The sequence below is a fragment of the Balaenoptera musculus genome, chromosome 18, assembly GCF_009873245.2.
Source record: "Balaenoptera musculus isolate JJ_BM4_2016_0621 chromosome 18, mBalMus1.pri.v3, whole genome shotgun sequence".
Classification (NCBI taxonomy): Eukaryota; Metazoa; Chordata; class Mammalia; order Artiodactyla; family Balaenopteridae; genus Balaenoptera; species Balaenoptera musculus.
Window position 1 is genome coordinate 21,977,810 of NC_045802.1, and position 20,881 is coordinate 21,998,690.

Genomic DNA, 20,881 nt, shown 5'->3' on the forward strand with positions numbered 1-20,881 from the left:
TGCGGGGCTTCTCATTGCGGTGGCTTCTCTTGTTGCGGAGCACGGGCTCTAGGCACACAGGCTTCAGTAGTTGTGGCTCACGGGCTCTAGAGCACAGGCTCAGTAGTTGTGGCGCACGGGCTTAGTTGCTCGGCAGCATGTGGGATCTTCCCGGGCCAGGGCTCGAACCCGTGTCCCCTGCATTGGCAGGTGGATTCTTAACCACTGCGCCACCAGGGAAGTCCAGGAAATAATCTTTTTTTAAAAACAGGCATTAATGTATGCAGGTGAAAATAACCAAAAAGATTTGGTAGAGGCAGAGAATGAAGAAACAGAAGCCCAGTGTTTTTAAAAAAGGCAGCTTCTGAGACCATCCCTTTTCCTTGAAAAGGAAATTTTCCAAGGAAAAATTTTCCAAGGAAATTTCCAAGGAAATTTCAGAAAGGAGTGATCTGTTGAGTCTAGGGGAATTATCAAATCTTATATCTTCCAACCAAGAGAGATACCTTCTTGGTAAGGTTCCACTTCCTTCCATGGCAGCAGAATATCTCTGATATATAAATGGAGCAAGCATATATTATGATCATGTTCTGTGTCAATAATGTTGATGACAATGACCTCGTTTCCCATCAAGAGTTGGTAGATAAGATGGGAATTCCCATTGGCCTGGGATAAATTCTGCCTAATGCAGACAGTGGAAGATTAGCATCACCATATAGTGGAAAGGTTTTGCTAAAATTTGGTTAGGCATTGGGCCTAACCAATGAATACACTCATAACAAGAACCTGACAATGACACTGTTTACGTCCTCAAAGTTGGCTATCATCAACAGGAACAGAAATAACAAATGCTGGCGAGGATGTGGAGAAAAGGGAATCCTCATACACTGTTGATGGGAATGTAAATTGGCGCAGCCACTGTGGAAAACAGTATAGAGGTTTCTCAAAAACTAAAAACAGAGCTACCATATGACCCAGCAATTCCACTCCTAGGTATATATTCAGAGAAAACTCTAATTCGAAAAGATACAGGCACCCAATGTTCATAGCAGCATTCTTTACAATTGCCAAGATATGAAAGCAACCTAAGTGTCCAGCAACAGATGAATGGATAGAGAAGATACACACACACGCAGATGCGCGCGCACACACACTGGAATACTACTCAGCCATAAAAAAGAATGAAATTTTGCCATTTGCAACAACATGGATGGACTTGGAGGGTATTATGCTAAGTGAAATAGGTCAGACCGAAAAAGACAAATACTGTATGATATCACTTATATGTGAAATCTAAAAAATAAAACAAAACAAAACAAAACAAAAAAAGAAAGGCAGATAACACCAAGTGTTGGAAAAAATGTGGGGAAACAGGAAACCACAAGCACTGCTGGTGGGACAGTGCACTGATAGAGCTGATCTCGGGAGTCATCTGGCAGTTCTAAGTGAAACTGAACATGGCCAGCAAGCCCTCAAATTTCCAAAGACACCCATAAGAGGACATGCTTGAAACTGTTCATCACAGCAAGGGATTGAGGCAGCCTGGGTGTCCATCAGTAGGAAATCAAAAACAACATTTACTGGGTGCGTAAGTGTGAAGTACCGTGTGCCATCCACAAGTAGTGAGACAGATGTATATACAGCAGCGTGAACCAATTCAAAACACAGAGTTGGATGAAAAAAGTAAGAAACAGACATAGATATATACATATATGAGAAAATAAATCTTCAAAGTTGACTGAAGGGCTCTTTTATATGTGTGATTACAGATGTCTATGACAGACACTTTAAAAAAAAAAAATCTTTCTGCCTGCAAAGCGGATGAAATCTTCAAGTCTAGTGGTCAAGTGGATTTAAGCGAGCTAATCTTTGATGTGTAGGTTAAGCCCTTCTGCTGAAACCACTGAACTGATTACTTCCAGTTTGTATGTGCAGTGAGGCAGAGAAATGTAGTCACATAAACCATGGATGTTTGCCTTGGAATAGTTATTGAAGCACCACTTCTACAGTTTTAGGGATGTGTGGACTTGATTGACATGACCCTCCCCACCCTACAGCCCCCAAAGCAGGTAAGTATAAGCTTAAAATAGACTAAAAAGAAGATAACCTGGCTTTCTCCTAAGGGGCATATGAACCACCACAGCAGCAATGATCAACAAAGCCCCGTGATTTCTGTAAACTGCAATCATCTTGCTTTCACGGGGATGGAATGGAGCAATGCAGAGAAGCTGGGACCTACTGGGTACCATTTTTCTTTCTTAAGACCGCAAGTTGGGAGCAATAGGACATAAAAGAAAAGTCCTATGGATTCTTATCAGCTTCTAGTCAGTCCTATGGATTCTTAGCGGCTTCCAGTCAGACAAGGCTTCTGTTACACTATTGTTGCCAGGCCACGGCTGGCAAACAAATCGTACAGGTCAGGTTTGCAGAAGCCAAGAACATCAGAGTGAAGTCTAAAGAGAAAGAGCGGTCAAGGGTTAGAGGCGCATGATGGGGTGGTTCGGAGTCTGTCAAGGCAAGCCAGCAGAAACAAAGGACACACACCAGTCATTGTAAAAACCAGAAAGCAGAAAGCAGAAGTGAGCAAGTCAGCAAGTGTAAGGTGGCCCCAGGGGTGACGGCTGAAGGGATCAGTAGTCCCACTTCCTCCAGTCCTGCCTCACCTCCCCACCCCATGGCAGCAAAGCCTCCAGCAGCACTAGCTTCAGGGCTCCCCCAGGAAGGCATCTATAAACAGGCCAAACAGTGCATAAGGAAGCAGACTAAGCCTTACGTAGAATTCAACGATATCACTTTATTTAAACATACAAAGAAAATTCTAGCACAGTCTCCACCACTCTACTACAGTTATGTGCTATTGATTCTGGTGTGACTGCAAATGAAACTGGCAAGCCTTTGCTGGTTCTGCCATTCCATGGTGCTACTCATGTGCATTGACTACTAACACAAGGATTCCGCTTCTAAAGTTGTACCCCCCAAATCTATTCAATATTTCAGAAAAAGTCACAGCCATAGGTAAGACCTGATTCCAAAACCACAAAATCAACACACATGAAATTGTTAGAATATAACAGTAAACTCTTCTTAAATGATGCAGTACTGAGAGGAAGCTTTAGTCGAAATGTTGGCTTACTATTAACAAGTTGTAAAGTTCTACATAAAACACTAAAAACTCTCGAGAATGCAATCTTATCTTTGGTTCAATTTCAAGGTCTCAAAGCAAAAACTCAGCCCTAAAAATGTTGTCTTAGATTCCTAGTTTAATTTCAATGAACTTTTGATAAGCTCAATGATATGTAAATACTAAATTCAAAATGCACTATAATTAAAAGTAAAATTTTTATATCTGAAGAAAATCTAACATTGTTTAGAGAAAATGCAAGGCAAGCATTTTTAGAAGAATCTGCACCAATATTTCTATCAACACAAAGTTGAAAAAATTTCAAATACCTTTAATGTAATAAAAATATAAATCAATTTAACAAAATCTAAAGTCTAATTCTGAGGACAATGCAGTTCCTCAGAATAATTTAGCAGGTAGATCAGCCAAATAATAGTGTACTGGGGACAATGCTCACATTTCTTACCACTGGGTCTTTAAATTCTAGAAATGAAAACTCAAGATCCCTAAAATGTTTTGGAAGGCAAGTTACAGCGGAAGGAGAAAAAAAAAGAAAGGGGAAAAAAAAACACCACTCACACAGTTCCAGCTCCAAAAAAAAAAAAAAATGGCAGCTAGGCTTTGGTCTTTTCTCTCCCCCTATGTGAACACTGAAAAAAAACCAACAGCAGTAAAAGAAACCCAACTAACTTGGCCCATGACACTATTTTACAGCAGGTATTTTGAATGTGTCTCTCTGTTATCTTCTCGAGGGAGCACATGCACACGCACACACACACACAAACACACAGACACACGGTTACAGTATTTTCCACAGCAGTCCAAGTCTTTGTTCAGCAGTGAAGCACGTTTAGGGTGAAACAAGCTTATGAATTTTCCATAGGAAATCTTAACCCAAAAAAAAAAAAAAAGATTACTGTAAAACCTGTATATTTGATTTTTTACCTTTAGGGTAAAAAGCCAAAATAACAGAGACTTTTGTTAAAGAACATGAAGAAAATTTCTTCTCACTTGCTAAAGATCCATAAAGCAGAATCACATGCAAATCCAATTAAATTCAAGTGCAATGTCACAAACAACAGGTTTAAATATTCTCACTTGTGTCTCTAAAATGACTACACCACTTGTGAAATGTGTGACTTTTTTTAGGAGAAAAAATTCTATACACCTAGGTCCTTTCTCTTTGGGTTTCCTACTTATGATTTACTTTAAACAATGATACTAATTCAACATACATTATTCTCCAAAAGGTGACACTATTATTCAATATTAAGCCTGCCTGATTAATAACTTAAAAGACATTTAGAAGTGGATAAAAATTCACACTTAGCTGGAGAGTTAAACATATGTAACTGCTTAACTGCCAATAGGAAATTCAATTTATTCAGTAACTTTCATTACTTCAAAGAATACACACGAAAACCTTTTCACAGCGAGTTCCTGCCCTGATATAGTTAAATGCAAATTATCTTTTTTCCCTCTTACTCCAGAAAGCTCCTGCATACATAGCTGATACGCCACCTACTGCAAAACCGAGCTGACAGCACAGGCAACGCTGCCAGCATTTCCATTCCATCACCAGGCTGGGGCTGAATAAAGGCGTGTTTGTGTGGTAGTGTTTCTTTTTAAAAAATCTCAACGCCAAGAAGAACAAGCTGAAATAGCATTTTCAAAAATGGAGCGTAAAATAAACAGAAGAGAAAAAGAAAAGGAGTATGAAGGGAAACACAACAGCCTGGAAGATGCTGACCAGGGAAAGAACTGCAAATCCACCCTGATGACCCTCAACGTTGGTGGATACTTATACATTACTCAGAAACAAACACTGACCAAGTACCCAGACACTTTCCTTGAAGGTATAGTAAATGGAAAAATCCTCTGCCCATTTGATGCCGATGGTCATTATTTCATAGACAGGGATGGGCTCCTCTTCAGGCATGTTCTAAACTTCCTACGAAATGGAGAACTTCTACTGCCAGAAGGGTTTCGAGAAAATCAACTTCTCGCACAAGAAGCAGAATTCTTTCAGCTCAAGGGACTGGCGGAGGAAGTGAAGTCCAGGTGGGAAAAAGAACAGCTAACACCCAGGGAGACTACTTTCTTGGAAATAACAGATAACCATGATCGCTCACAAGGACTGAGAATCTTCTGTAATGCTCCTGATTTCATATCAAAAATAAAATCTCGCATTGTTCTGGTGTCCAAAAGCAGGCTGGATGGCTTTCCAGAGGAGTTTTCAATATCGTCAAACATCATTCAATTTAAATACTTCATAAAGTCTGAAAATGGCACTCGACTTGTACTGAAGGAAGACAACACCTTTGTCTGCACCTTGGAAACTCTTAAGTTCGAGGCCATAATGATGGCCTTAAAGTGTGGTTTTAGACTGCTGACCAGCCTGGATTGCTCCAAAGGGTCGATTGTTCACAGCGATGCACTTCATTTTATCAAGTAATTACCTGTGTCACGAACAAAGGCAACAAGCATGCAGCCAGCAAGCTTCGGAAAACCACAGCATCAAAGGCATCCCAAATAACGTGCCCAGCTAGCTCTGTACTCAGAGACCTGCTGCTAATCAATTACTGTGAGCTAACGGTATGTAAATCCTATTGCTAAAGATGTCCTTCTCTAGGGTGTTCCTGTTGATCAGACTCGTACACTTAAAGCGAAAACAGTGATCTTCTACATACTGTAAATAAAGACGGAATGCTTTTGCTATTTGTTTATTTTTCCTTAAGCTGTCTTTCAATCAGAATGTCTTGAGTATTTGCACAATGAACAAGCATGTACAGTATCTATCGTTCTTTCAAGTAAATGGTAATAAAATATTTTAAGGGACTGTAAGATTTTAAATCCTCTCTACTTATGGCAAAAATCTACAAAGAAACTGAACTGGTAAAATTAACCATTGAGAGCAAGACAGATGTGCAGATCTACTAAAACAGAGCTGTGGTGAAACAAAATGAGATTGTAAGAATTAAAGCTATGGATTTAATTTTTAATGGTAGGCACCAAAAGCTTGTTCATAGTTTCTGTATTTCATACTAGAATTACAGCTGAATTGATATATTGCTGCAAATTCCTAGAAAACTGCTTGATGACAATAAAAAAAAAAGAAAGCACTACTAACTTCTTTGCTTGTATTAATAATTATAGTAAAAAGTTAAATGTGTCACTTTTAAAACAAATAGTACCTTTTGACGACCTCACACAAAATTATGCATTGATGTGGTCAACTGGCAGGCTGCAGTAACCCTGGCTGGACTTGCAAATGACAAAAATCAGCCAATTCATTTCTTTGCAGGCTGAGCTCCAACACAGCATGGATAACTTGGTCTCAATACAGTACATGGCATTAGAATAATTAAAGAGTTCATTTTCAGAATCGTCCTATCTATTCATTTTTCAAGCTCAAAAATATTAGATGAGCATCACTAAACATCCTTATGAAAGAACTTTATTCTTTTCAGCACCTCTTTTGATGCTAAACCTCAGACTCAGTGAGTTGTGGTAATTTCTTTGCTTCATACTAAATAATTAGTTATTTTTAGAAATTAAGTTTTATATATGGCTATCTCAATTAAATAATCTAGAAACGTAGCTTTAAACGTGAGTGTATTTTTTTCCTCCCAAAGAACAGCTAAATCATTTATTTCTATGCCACTTATTTTCTTTGGCTTCTAAGAACAAATTACATCTTAAATTCGCTCCTCTAAAATTTAACCATTAAAACTGATAATTAAATCTTAACTTTAATAAACTTCAACAAAATATTTCCGAAAATCTTGACTGAGGTTACATAAGTTAGCATATAAGCCAAAAGTTTGCTTACACATAAAAACTCAGCAAAGCTAATATTCATTCTCAGAACTATAACTGACTTCCCATTACAACATCTGAGGTAATTCAAATGTTGGCTGTACATACTATACTAAAAGAAATATTTAAAAACCTCTTGTACAAAGAAGTCCTTTAAAAAATTCACATTAAAAACAAAAATCTCCACATTAACCACGCAATCTTCTTTTTGTATTACAAGAAAAAAATGTTTCTATTAAAGCATCAAATTCTCTTATGTACTTAAAAATGGCTTAATCAAGATTTAAAAGAACTATGAAAACAGAAAAAAATAATAAAATCTATTTTAGCAGTCACTATAATTGAACTGTTTATATACCTCTCCAGCTTACAAGTTGACTTTTCCTTGGCATTTAGACTTCGTAATGAAGAAAAGGGTAGTGATTTAATGTCAAAGCAAGATTTTCTTTTCACTAACAGGGTTTCATTACAGATAATAAAAATAGCCCTGACATCTCTTTTTACAGGAAATACAAATCTCCTTAGAAGTATTATAAGTGAAGTTTTTGCATCAGTTCACAAAAAGAAAATTTAACTGTTATAACAAAATTATTGATGGAAACCATTACTTAAAGAAATCTGTCACTCGTGTTTTTGTACATCTCAAAAAATCGTGTCTGGAATGCATTTAATTTTTCCTCAAGCTTTTGATAAATCATAATATCCTAAAACAATTTAGGAATCTACAAGGAAATATGGCTAGATTGATAACTCTTGTGTAACTTTTTATAAATGTACCTTTTTAAATTCAAAATTACTTGCACTTGTATTTACATATTCAAGTGCCTAAATATTGTAAGTGTACAGAAAATATCTAGTTTTTAAATTTCACTATTTAAAAAAAAAAAAACTTAGAAATACTTTCCATTCAAAAAATTCAAGAAATCATACAAAATGCCAACTGTAAGTCAGAGTGAAGCTGTCATAACATTTTTGTTTGTAGTCAATGAAGAATTTCTTCCTCATATCTTTTCTCATAAGTAAATATTGCTCCAAAGAATAAATCACAAAGTGACTTGTCATCTTCTTTTTCAGAAGAAAGGTAATAAAAAATAGGTTACTGTACTTGCCATGAGCCAAACATATACACGCCTGTATTTGGAATTACATCACACAGTGATTCTGGCATTGCCCTTAAAATATTAAAAATAAACACACAGCTTATGGTGTACTATATTTCTAAAATGTGTGCAGTGTGCAGAACAAATGAAGGGAAACACTTATGAGACTTTTCAAATGATAGAAAAAAGATGACTACCATCCCAGACTGAAGATCATGATACCAATTAAGCTTGTTCAGTTATTTTTTTTTAAAGAAAATTACTTATATTTCAAGTGCTATTTTTAAGATGATAAAAAGGTATCATTTATTGTTTTATTACATGCCAGGTACCATGCTATGTACATATATTATCTCAATTAATTCTCACGATGACCCTAAGAAAGGTACTATTATTTTTTCCTTCTCACAGATGAAGAAAGAGCCTAAGAGGGCTAAGGAACCTGCTAATAAGATCATACAGTTGTTGAGAGGTAAAGGTGGAACCAACATTTGAAACCCAGCTATACCAGTTCCAGAGCCAGCAGGAACTATGTCTGCTTTTGCAGGCCACTTATCTCTCTAACACCTAGAACCTGGTGTTACAGCTTAAAACAGGCATTCGTGAAGAACATGCTAAATAAAGAATACCAAAATACAGGTTTGCCTCACTTGATAAAAATCTCACAATGCAGGTATTCTTAAAATGTTGAGTAAAACAGCTGAATTTTGGGAAAGCAAATAATATTTTAAATGTCATGTCGTGTCATTTAAAGAACATGAGATGAATCATCTCACAAGAATAAAGAATATCCCAAATTTGTATATTGGCAAATCTAGATTTTCACATATCAGGTTTGCTGAAAAGGGGGGTTACTTTTTATGACTTATACAGTCCACCGAACTGACATATTTTTCCTCATAGGAAAAAAATATGGCACAGTGAAACACACATGGGCTCTGGAGTCAGACTTGGGTTCAAATTCAATTAACTTCCACTAATTTGCTTACATGACCATAAGCAAGACTCTTAACTTCTTTGAACTTCAACATCCTCACAGTAAAATGGAGATAATAATGACTAGTTGATAGAGCATTTATAAGGCTTAAATTCTAAATTACATGTAAAATGCCTCACCCATCACAGACTTCCCATAAGCACTGGTTATTATCTTATCCAGTGTAAAGGTACCTTCATGACATAACCATGAAGAACAGGCACAAAAATGCACATTTACATTAATTAGGCTTTCAACTTAGACATGAACAGAACTTTTGACAAATGTGTGCTTAATACTGTGATGAATACTATAAGATACAAGAATCTACTTTGAATTAAATTGCTCCAGGCAAATGCAGTTTTCAACTTTATTAGTTTAAAAATACATATAATGAGTTTTTCTTGGGACTTTTATCTTCTAGCTTCATGCACAAAATCTACAAGATCAAAATAATCGCTGCAGCTGTTTTATCAGCAATTTAAAATCAGTCAGCAATAATATATGATACCATACTCTTAAAGATACCCCTGTCTAATAAATTATGATCAAATGCCTTAAATTGAAATGATGTCAGTCAAGGTTAAAATCTGAGTATCTGAATCATAATTATCCTTCAAATAAAGCAGAAATGTAATATGGACTATCCAAAACAGCATGCAACTTATAAATTATTTGTATTTAGCTTTTTAATATTTTTTATTTAAGTATAGTTGATTTACAATGTTGTGTTAATTTCTGCTGTACAGCCAAGTGACTCAGTTATACACATATATACATTCTTTTTTATATTCTTTTCCATTATGGTTTATCCCATGATACTGAATATAGTTCCCTGTGCTATACAGTAGGACCTTGTTGTTTATGCATTCTATATGTAATAGTTTGCATCTACTAACTCCAAACTCCCAGTCCCATCCCTTCCCCTCTCCCCCTCCCACTGTATTTAGCTTTGAAATATATAATGGCTACTTCTGTAGCAGACTTATCTTCCTAATCATATTTTGCCTAAGCTAATATTAAAATTAATTTGCTTCTGTGAATAAACACCAAGGGGGTGGGGATAAAGGAAGATGTGCTGGGCAGAGGGAAATATCTAAGATGAAATTTTATTTATTTATTTATTTATTTATTTATTTATTTATTTATTTATTTTTAACATCTTTATTGGAGTATAATTGCTTTACAATGGTGTGTTAGTTTCTGCTTTATAACAAAGTGAATCAGTTATGCATATACATATATCCCCATATCTCTTCCCTCTTGCGTCTCCCTCCCTCCCACCCTCCCTATCCCACCCCTCTAGGTGGTCACAAAGCACCAAGCTGATCTCCCTGTGCTATGCGGCTGCTTCCCACTAGCTAGCTATTTTACGTTTGGTAGTGTATATATGTCCATGCCACTCTCTCACTTTGTCACAGCTTACCCTTCCCCCTCCCCATAACCTCAAGTCCATTCTCTAGTAGGTCTGTATCTTTATTCCCGTCTTGCCCCTAGGTTCTTCATGAACTTTTTTTTTTCCTTAGATTCCATATATATGTGTTAGCATACAGTGTTTTTCCCTTTCTGACTTACTTCACTCTGTATGACAGACTCTAGGTCCATTCACCTCACTACAAATAACTCAATTTCGTTTCTTTTTATGGCTGAGTAATATTCCATTGTATATATGTGCCATATCTTCTTTATCCATTCATAAGATGAAATTTTAAATTTGCCTAATTTATAAAGAGGTGACTGTATTCCTACTTCTTCTCTTTGCAAAGATACACAATAGTTCAAGAGTTTCTATCAAACAAAAGTCACTGATAGAAGTCTTATAAGCTATTATAAATAACTTACATTTAATTAAATCTTTCCAATAATGCAAAAACTATACAATATTAAGCATTCTGTACGTAAAATATGGCAATTCTAAATTTATCTAAATTACTACTTATTTTAGAAAAAATACTGAACTGGATACTAAAGAGTTAGACAATTATACTTCTTTATTATCTGTCTTAAAAAACTGTTCCCTAGCATAAAATATAACACAGTTAACCTAACAGTACAGCAGGTTTTTCCAAACCAAGGATTCCAGAATATTCAGTTACATGTCAAAGCAAGTTTTACTAGTTATTTTTTTTTAAAGATCTAGTTAATTTTGTAAATTTCTTTTTGAAGAAAGGCCCAACTTTTCAAAAGTAATTTTGACTATGGCCTTCTAGAATCTTTAGCACATATTTTTCTACATCATTAAAGTGTAAAATTGGGCAAATTTACCGATTTTTAAAAAAAATTTCACCCTACTGATTTTGCCTCGTTATAAAAGAGATTTATTAACTAATTTTAAAGGTTCTTAAAATTGTTGAATGATACTAACTTTAACCTCAATGGTTGCTTGAGTTTGATAACCTTCTATGACTTAATGTGGTTTTACAAAGGACTACAACATTTAGCATTTACTTCAGGTACCATACCATTTGATGAATTTTTATTTAGATTTATTTTAAAAAAACATTAAAATTAAATATACATGCAGACATCCTAAGAAAACTGCTTTGAGGTTTGCATATCTTTTCTATCCACGTATAGATATTTTTAAAGAAACCACCATGGAAAGAAAAAGGAAAGACGCAGGGCGCGGTGGGGCGTGGGGTGGGAGGGAGGCGCAAGAGGCAGGGGATGTATGTACACGTACAGCTGACTCACTTGGTTCTACAGCAGAAACTAACACAGCATCGTAAAGCAATTATACTCCAATAAAAAAAAAAAAAGAAAAAGGAAAGACTACATACAGCTGTGTGCAGAAATAATTATTAATAAAGTTTGATGATTACTGGAGAGAAACATCAAAAGAATCTAAAAGTCACAGGTGACTGATTTATAAAACAACAAAACCAAAACAATGCAACCACAGGCATTTATGACACATATATGTTTACTTGTTACAACACAGCCAGAAAATAACACATTGGGATTCAATATATAAATATTCAGCTACCTTGAAAACTGGAGGCAGGCTTTAGCAAAATGTTATTTTGGTTCCCAGTTATATATCCCTCCCCTCTTTTTTCTATCTTATCAAAATTTAGATTATTTGGATATAAGGCGGATTGTACTTAATAAGAGGCAAGAAAAGAAGGCTCGACTATAGCTCTATTATAGAACAAAAATCTGTGTATTGTAAAATTCACTACATGATGAATATATAGAAAAATAGCAAAGCTTGATATAAAAATTTGGTAGTTAACAATGAGGTGTTTTAATGAAGCAAGGGTAATAAGCATTAAATAAAATCATTCCCAATCTTCATTCTGTATCACCCTAAGACTTTCCATTTAACTAAAGGATGTAATAAAGACATTTTTAAGTAGAATTAATTCTCTTTATTAAAAAAAAAAAGAATATGTACCAATCAAAGCAAAAAAAGACATATCAACTCCACCAATGTTAAGAACTGCTAATGAAGCAAAAAAAGATGAAACTTCTACAGAGACTAATGGTTTTCCAACAAGGGAACAACCACTACCTACCTAGCTCTTCCCTTCAAAGAAATCATCTATGGTTGTTTCGGTAAGTTTCAGCTATTGTATTATGGTATTATAAAAGATCACTACCCTGAAAAGTATACGAATGGGTGGAAAGGAATAAGAAAAAGTGGGACGTGCTGGTAATCTGACCTTTTAGCAAAAGTCATAAAAATGCCTGGCATTCACTGAGGCATTACGGTTTATCAGTCAGTACTTAGTACTTTATTTGCCTTATCTCCTTTCTAGTAGAGCTACACAGATTGCTAGTTACTTCCCCAACACTCATTCTTCCCTTACTTGTTAGTAACTGAACCCTAATTCCATTGAGGTGGCAACTGTACCCAGATAAAAACCTGTATTTCCTGATATTCTGTGGCTGCAAGGTCAAGTTATCGAGTTCCGACCAACTGAATATAAGCAAAACTGAGAGGGTGTGACTTTTGGATATGGTCCTCTCACAAAGCTGGGTGAGCCTTTCAGCCTTGCCCTCCTGCCTCCATTTTGCTGCTTGGAATGTAGATGTGATGTTTATAACCACAGCAGTCATTCTGGATCACCTTGAGAACGGAAGGCACAAACTAATGATGGCAGACAGTTGGTGATAACCATGGAACCGCCATACCAGACCTGCACTTCTTACCTCGGAACTTCTGTACAAAGAAGAAAAACGCATTAAGTCATTGATACTTTAGATGGAGGTGGGTGGTACTAAAGCCCCCGTTTTACAGATGAGAAAAGAGACCCACAGAGTTAAACAACTTGCCTCAGGCGCACCGCTAGCAAGCAATCTCCAACCACTGTGTAAGACCACTTTCACCCAGGCACCAGGAACTGAGCGGGAGACTCAGCAAAGGACGTGAGCCTTGAAAATGGGCAGGACAACGTTGAAGGGAGGAGGGCATCTCCACTCAGTAGACTATGCCAAAACCTGGCTTAAAATACTGGGAGACGCCAAAGTTAATGAAAAGGGGATCCAGTCAGCCTGGTGAGTTGCTACAGAAAAACCACACTAGAACAGAGAATCCATTGATGAGAAGTGCGGGGCCACAACCACAGAAAGGAAAAGGGGTAACTGATAGGTCTGGGAATGAGTATAACCTGGAGAGAAACCTCTGTGAGCCAGGCAGATTTTTCCTCATTCAGGTACAGATTCATTACTGGATTAAATCCAGAAGAATAGCTACCTGGGAATAACCACCAAACTGATTTCTAAAAATGAACTAAAAATTCTTAATGGGAACATCTAAGAAAAAGTAGAATATCTTTATGCAAATAGGGGGAGAGAAAGGGTGTTTATATATCAGGTAGGCACAGGAACAACTTCACAGATTTCTGAGATATAGTCAACTTTTATACTCCCACCCCTTCCCCTGCTTTGGGGGTGGAGGGGGAGTGTGAGGGTGGAATGGAGAAGAGCATAATCCTCCTGTTTCCCTGCGGTATCAAGCAATTAAAATACTTAGGATGGGGGCTTCCCTGGTGGCGCAGTGGTTGAGAATCTGCCTGCCAATGCAGGGGACACGGGTTCGAGCCCTGGTCTGGGAAGATCCCACATGCCGCAGAGCAGCTAGGCCCGTGAGCCACAATTACTGAGCCTGCGCATCTGGAGCCTGTGCTCCGCAACAAGAGAAGCCGTGACAGTGAGAGGCCCGTGCATCGCAATGAAGAGTGGCCCCCACTTGCCGCAACTGGAGAAAGCCCTCGCACAGAAACGAAGACCCAGCACAGCCATATATAAATAAATAAATAAAAATAAATAATTAAAAAAAAAATACTTAGGATGAAAAAGCATCTTGCACGCTCTGTTTTAGAGTCTTCTGGGAGGGAATGAAGTAAAAAAACTGAGAAAGAGAAACAGTCTGAAAAACTGAACTTGTGGAAGCTGGGAGACAGACATGATCAATTTTTTAGAAACAGTAAGGGATGAATGAACGAAGAGTTACATAAGGAGCTACCTCCAGACACAGAGAGGGGCCCGAGGCTTTAACCAGCAGGGCGGCTGTTTGTTCCCTAAGTAGCTAGTATTATCTTCAATTTTCCAAATTAATAAGCTTGTAGTAAACTACTCAAATAATTAGACATTTTCCCCAAGAACAGGTTAACAGAAGGATCAAGAAAAGCTACTGCTAGCTTTTTTACACTTAAGTTAAAATACTGGAGCACAGATGATAAAGCTCACATACTTTTTTAAATAACCAGATAAAAAGTGACCTAAAGGACACGGATAAGTGAGTTTTTCTGGTTATATAACCCAAATTTGATGATCCCGTAAGAGGCAAAACGTACTCATGCACATATTAACAGATTTATTTTATATTTACTTCTAAATACATACTACTTGTTTTTGTATTGCACAACTTTAAAAGATAAAATACAGTTACTGTTGCTTAAAACCTTATTTTACACAGCCACATGGGAGGCAAATTATTTATAAATCATTAGAAGACTTAAACACAAGAACACAGCGCAAAAGAGTTCATCAGAAAGAAAAAGTATTTTGAAAATTAGTAAACAAATAAATGAAAGATGTCAACTAAGACCAATACAGTTAAATAGACCTGAATGTTGCCTTGCATCTTTTAGCTTCTAGTCACTTATAGTGCATTAAATAACTAAACAGATGAGGACAGACAGAGAAATGTTCTTATTCTAAAACACTCAAGGAAGATGCCCGCTACCCTAGTTCCTACCAGTCTTTTATAAAATTAAATAGAGAAGCACAGGACCAATGTCAGTGCGTGGTCAATCTTTCTGGATTGAACACACACCTAACTAAAGCTGCTAATAATATCTTCTGCTTGGCTTCACATTAATGACAGACTGCTTTTAAATTTTCTTGTAATCTGATACAGGCCAAAGCAATTCATTTTCTTAGACCCATATTTTTAAAACATATTTACACCGGACACTTATTTAAAATTGTCTTTGTAGCCAAAGACCCTTACACCTTTAAGTTTATTGCTCAGCTCTGTTCAAAATCCTGGCCTGCACAATTACAGGCTCATATTATATGTGCATAATAATAATAATAATAGTAATAAAATTAAATTAAAATAAAAATGAATAAAAGGTTAAAATGAGCATTAAATCATGCCAGGCACTCTGCTAAAAACATTGTTATTGCTACATCTAATTTACAAATGGAGAAACTGAAGTCTGGCAAAGAAGTGTGTCAAAGACTTCAGATCTCCTAATGAGAGATTGAGGAGGGTTTTAATTGAGCAGTCAGGTTCTAGAACCCATTCTCAATTACTACCACATACATTCTGGCAACCTACATTCTCCTTCTAGCTTTGAAAAGTAGAAAATTGATTTTTTCCTCCATCTATGAAAAATAGTGTTCATCAAACAACTTAAATCAAACAACGTAAATATGATTCAGAGGTGAGGTGCTTATTAGCTCATCAAAAAAGTGTTTTTAAGAACATTAGAGATGTTTACATATGTAAGTAATTGACACATTTTAAATAGTCTTACAGCTCTTCATTCGAAGATTCTCCCCAAATCTCTCTGGGCCAAGCTTTTTGACTCTGATTTATTGTTTTGAAATAATGACAATGACTTTCCTTAAAACTACTATGAATTGGGATTTCCCTGGTGGCGCAGTGGTTAAGAATCTGCCTGCCAATGCAGGGGACACAGGTTTGATCCCTGGTCCGGGAAGATCCCACATGCTGTGGAGCCACTAATCCCATGCGCCACAACTACTGAGCCTGTACTCTAGAGCCCGAGAGCCACAACTACTGAGCCCGCGTGCCACAACTACTGAAGCCCACACGCCTAGAGCCCGTGCTCCGCAACAAGAGAAGCCACTGCAATGAGAAGCCCGTGCACCGCAACAAAGACCCAACACAGCCAAATATAAAATAAATAAAATAAAGTAAGTTAAAAAAAATAATAATAAAAAAGAATCTGCCTGCCATTGCAGGGGACACGGGTTCGAGCCCTGGTCTGGGAAGATCCCACATGCCACGGAGCAACTAAGCCCGTGCGCCACAACTACTGAGCCTGTGCTCTAGAGCCCACGAGCCACAACTACTGAAGCCTGCGCACCTAGAGCCCATGCTCTGCAACAAGACTAAACGAAAAGTACAAATCTATTTATACAATTAATACTAAGGTTAAATAACAGGAGAATTAGCTGCAGAACAGAATGTTAATCTTTTTTTTTTTTTTAAAGGAATTCCTTTATTTTTATTATTTATTTATTTATTTTTAGCTGCGGTGGGTCTTCGTTTCTGTCCAAGGGCTTTCTCTAGTTGCGGCAAGCGTGGGCCACTCTTCACGGCGGTGCGTGGGCCTCTCACTATTGCGGCCTCTGTTCTTGCGGAGCACAGGCTCCAGACATGCAGGCTCAGTAACTGTGGCTCACGGGCCCAGTTGCTCCGCGGCATGTGGGATCTTCCCAGACCAGGGCTCGAACCCGCGTCCCCTGCATTGGCAAGCAGACTCTCAACCACTGCGCTACCAGGGAAGCCCCAGAATGTTAATCTTAATAAAGTGAAAATACAACCAATGAAACTTGAGAAATTGTGTTTTGAGGAAAATAATTTCCTAATTTTTCATAACAGAGAATCAACAGATTGTCAAAAAATGAAACCTGGAGTTAAAAAAAAAAAAACAACGTAATGACTCCAATCCCTTAACTTCTCTCCCCTCACATCCACACCCCCAACCCCCAACTTTAGAAGGAGCTCTTGGGAACTCATATTTTTTGTGGAAAAGAAGCATTTATCTGACATTCAGCAATTCTTTCTATTATCTTTCTTCTGTTAATTCAAGTAAATTAACTAGCGTTCTTCCTATTCCCTATAATGGTGGTCTAAGTTATTTAGATCAAATCTCACACCAAAAACAACTGTAAAAGCTGAATAAAATTTTGAACGTATTAAAAAGACAACAGGATAATAAGTAATCACCAAGTTCCAAAGATAGGGAAAACAAGACTCTCTGAGGTCATGGGCCAATCCGAAGAACACGAGACCCTTTGTTTAGACAGATGCCCAAGGCAAGTGTGGGGGGACAGAAATCAAAGTCCAGAGCGCGCACAAGGTGGAACGCCTAACAGAAGTTCCTTACTTTAAAAATTAAAATCCCAAAAGACTATACCCACAGGGTGAGAGTAAACAGGATGTGGAAAAGTCCCCTAACATTCTATAATTTAAAATCTGCCCACTCAGACTAATCAGTGAATTCTGCTAAATATTTAAGTTAGAAATAAACCCAGTCTCACATAAGTTCTTCTTGGTATCAAAAAAGGGGGTCACCTCCCCAATTCATTTAATGAAGACAGTATAACCTCAACACACCAAAACCTAACAAGGACATTAGGAGAGAGGAAAATTATGGGTCAATTTTACTCATGAACATAAATGTAAAAATCTTAAACAAAAGATAAGCAAACTGAATCTAGCAATATTTAAAAGTGTTATAAATCAAAGCTGAGCTGGGCTTATTCTAAGAATAGATGTTTGATTAGCAATTTAAAAAAATCAACATAATTTTCCACATTAATAAGATAAACCTTGTAATCATCTCAATAGATACAGAAAAGGTATTTGATAAAATTCATCATCCATTCATTGACACGCTTAGCAAACTAGGAAGAGAAGGGAATTTCCTTAATCCGATGAGGACTAACTACCAAAAACAGCAAACTAACTAAAAGTTACAGCAAACAAAGATGAAATGTTAAACAGAAAGTGACCTCATCACTTCCCCAACTAGTAAAACAGAGCAAGAGAAAGAAATAACAGGTATAAAATTTGGAAAGAAAGATACAAAACTGTGATTATATTCACAGATCTTATAATTATGTAGTTATAAAATTTTTAAAAAGTCTATAGATAAATGAGTAGAATGTATAAAGGCAGTTTGGCAAGGTTGTTGGATATAAGATCAATGTTAAAATTCAACTGTATTTCTATATGCCAGCAACAAAGAGAGGATAATCTTTTTAAAGATACTTTATACAGCAGTGTCAAAAATATCAAATATACAGGAATTATAATTAAAATATATAAGAAATCTACAGAGAAAACTATAAACATTACTGAGAACAATTAAAGAAGACTCCATAAATGTAAATATATTGCAAGAGTCAATAAAAGATGTTAAATTTTCCTAAGCTGCTATAGAGAGTCAAGACACCCCCCGCCCCAGCCAAACCCAGTCAAATGCTTTGTGGAAAATTTCAAGATGATTCTAATTTATATAGAAATAGAAAGGGGCCAAGAATAACCAAGAAACTCCTGAAGAAGAACAAGGTGGGAGGGCTTGCTGTCCTGGATATCAAGAATTATTAAGCTAGAAGAGGAAAGAAAGTGTGGTATTGCACAAGAATAAATGAATTGACTAACAGAACAGATAGGAAGTCTAAAAACAGACCTGTGCTTCAATAGATACTTAAGGCAAAGATGGCACTGCATAACAGTGAGAAAAAGATGGTTTTTAAAACCATCTTATGGTGATATTCATCCATAAGGAGGAAAAATAAAATTTGACCCCTATCTCACACCATACAGAAAAAACAATTCCAGGTAGACTGTAGATCTAAATGTGAAAGACGAAACAAAAGAGCTTCTGGAAAATGACAGGAGAATACCTTTATGATCTTGGAAACTGAAAGATTTCTTAAATGGGTCACAAAAAGCACAAACCGTTAAAAGAAAAGACTAATAAATTGGACTGCACTAAAGACAATAAATTCTGTTTATCAAAAGATACCTTTAAGAGAGTGAAAAGGCAAATCACAAAAAAAAAGACATTTGTAATCCATGTAACTATGGGCTATACCCAGAATATATAAAGAATTACAACTCAAAAAGAAAAAGTCAATGCAATAAAAAATAGACAAGAGATCTGAACAAGCATTTCACAAAACAGGAAATCCAAATGGACAATAAATATATGACAGGGGTTCAACTTCATTAGAAATCAGGGAAATATCAAATCAAACCACAAAGACAAGTCACTACACATCACGATACCAGTTAACATTAAAAAAAAAAAAAGGACAATACCATTGGAGAGGAATTGAAACAAAAAGAACTCACATACACTGCTGATGGGACTATAAACTGGTGTAACTTCTTTGGAAAACAGTTTGGCATTATCAGCTAGAAGTGAACATAAACTCTGTGACCAAAGTCCACACTTAGGAACATACCTTTAAAATTTCATGTACCAGGGCACAAGTATAAACATGTGACAGCAGCACTGTTAATAAGTCACAAATATCCAGCAACAGTAAAAATGGATAAACTGAGTTAAATACACACTGTGGAATACAGCAAAGAAAATGAATAAACTGATGCTATATATAACATGGATTAGTGTTAGAAAACAACGTTCAGTGAAAAAGCCATGCCAAAAAATAGTGCGTACTCTGTGATTCTATTTAACATTCAAACACAGGCAACATAAAATATATTGCAGAGGGATGAAGGCTTAAATGCCAAAATTATGGGAAAAAAGTGATTATCATAAATGTCAATGATAATGGCTACCTCTTTGGAGGAAGGAATGAGCTATGACAGAGGAAAGATATCCATGTTCTATTTCAACTGCTTATGTTAATGCATTTTTTCTGTATGTTAGTGTTCATATTTTAAAATGTTTTTTGGGACTTCCCTGGTGGCTCAGGGGTTAAGAAACCGCCTGCCAATGCAGGGGACACAGGTTCAATCCCTGGTCCAGGAAGACCCCACATGCCGCGGAGCAACTAAGCCTGCGTGCCACAACTACTGAGGCCACGCGCCACAACTACTGAAGCCCGTGTGCTCTAGGGCCCGTATGCCGCAACTACTAAGCCCGCGTACTGCAGCTACTGAAGCCCACGCGCCTAGAGCCCGTGTTCCGCAACAAGAGAAGCCACCACAATGAGAAACCCACGCACCACAACGAAGAGTAGCCCCCACTCGCTGCAACTAGAGAAAGCCCGCGCACAGCAACGAAGACCCAACGCAGCCAAAAATAAATTTAAAAATTTTTTAAAATATTTTTAAAATTATCTATATTGTTATTTTAAAAAATAGCCGCTCTGAAAAACAGTTTGGCAGTTTCTCACAGAATTTAACATGCATTACCATATGACCCAGCAAATGCCTTCTCGGGCTTAAATAAAAACTTACGTTCCCCCCAAAGTCTATACACAAATGTTCGTGGCAGCTTTATTTGTAATAGCAAAAGACTGGAAACAACCCAGATATCCTTCAAAGAATGACTAGACAAACCGTGATACATCCATACTATGGAATATTCAGTGATAGAAAGGAATAAATTATTGAGACATGCAAAACCTTGGATGAATTTCCAGGAAATTTATGCAAAGTGAAGAGAGCATTTATATAACGTTTATTTACATAACATT

At 36.7% G+C, this 20,881-nt stretch overlaps 2 protein-coding genes across 2 annotated transcripts in view; one reads left to right on the forward strand and one right to left on the reverse strand.

Annotated features, from left to right (window-relative positions):
• GTF2F2 (general transcription factor IIF subunit 2) overlaps nt 1–20,881 on the reverse strand; it is a 154,931-nt gene that overhangs the window by 79,541 nt on the left and 54,509 nt on the right. The gene's annotated exons all lie outside the window — the stretch shown is intronic.
• KCTD4 (potassium channel tetramerization domain containing 4) lies at nt 4,583–6,222 on the forward strand. Its single transcript, XM_036831842.1, has one exon. The coding sequence runs from the start codon at nt 4,776–4,778 to the stop codon at nt 5,553–5,555; it is 780 nt and encodes a 259-aa protein (XP_036687737.1). The 5' UTR covers nt 4,583–4,775; the 3' UTR covers nt 5,556–6,222.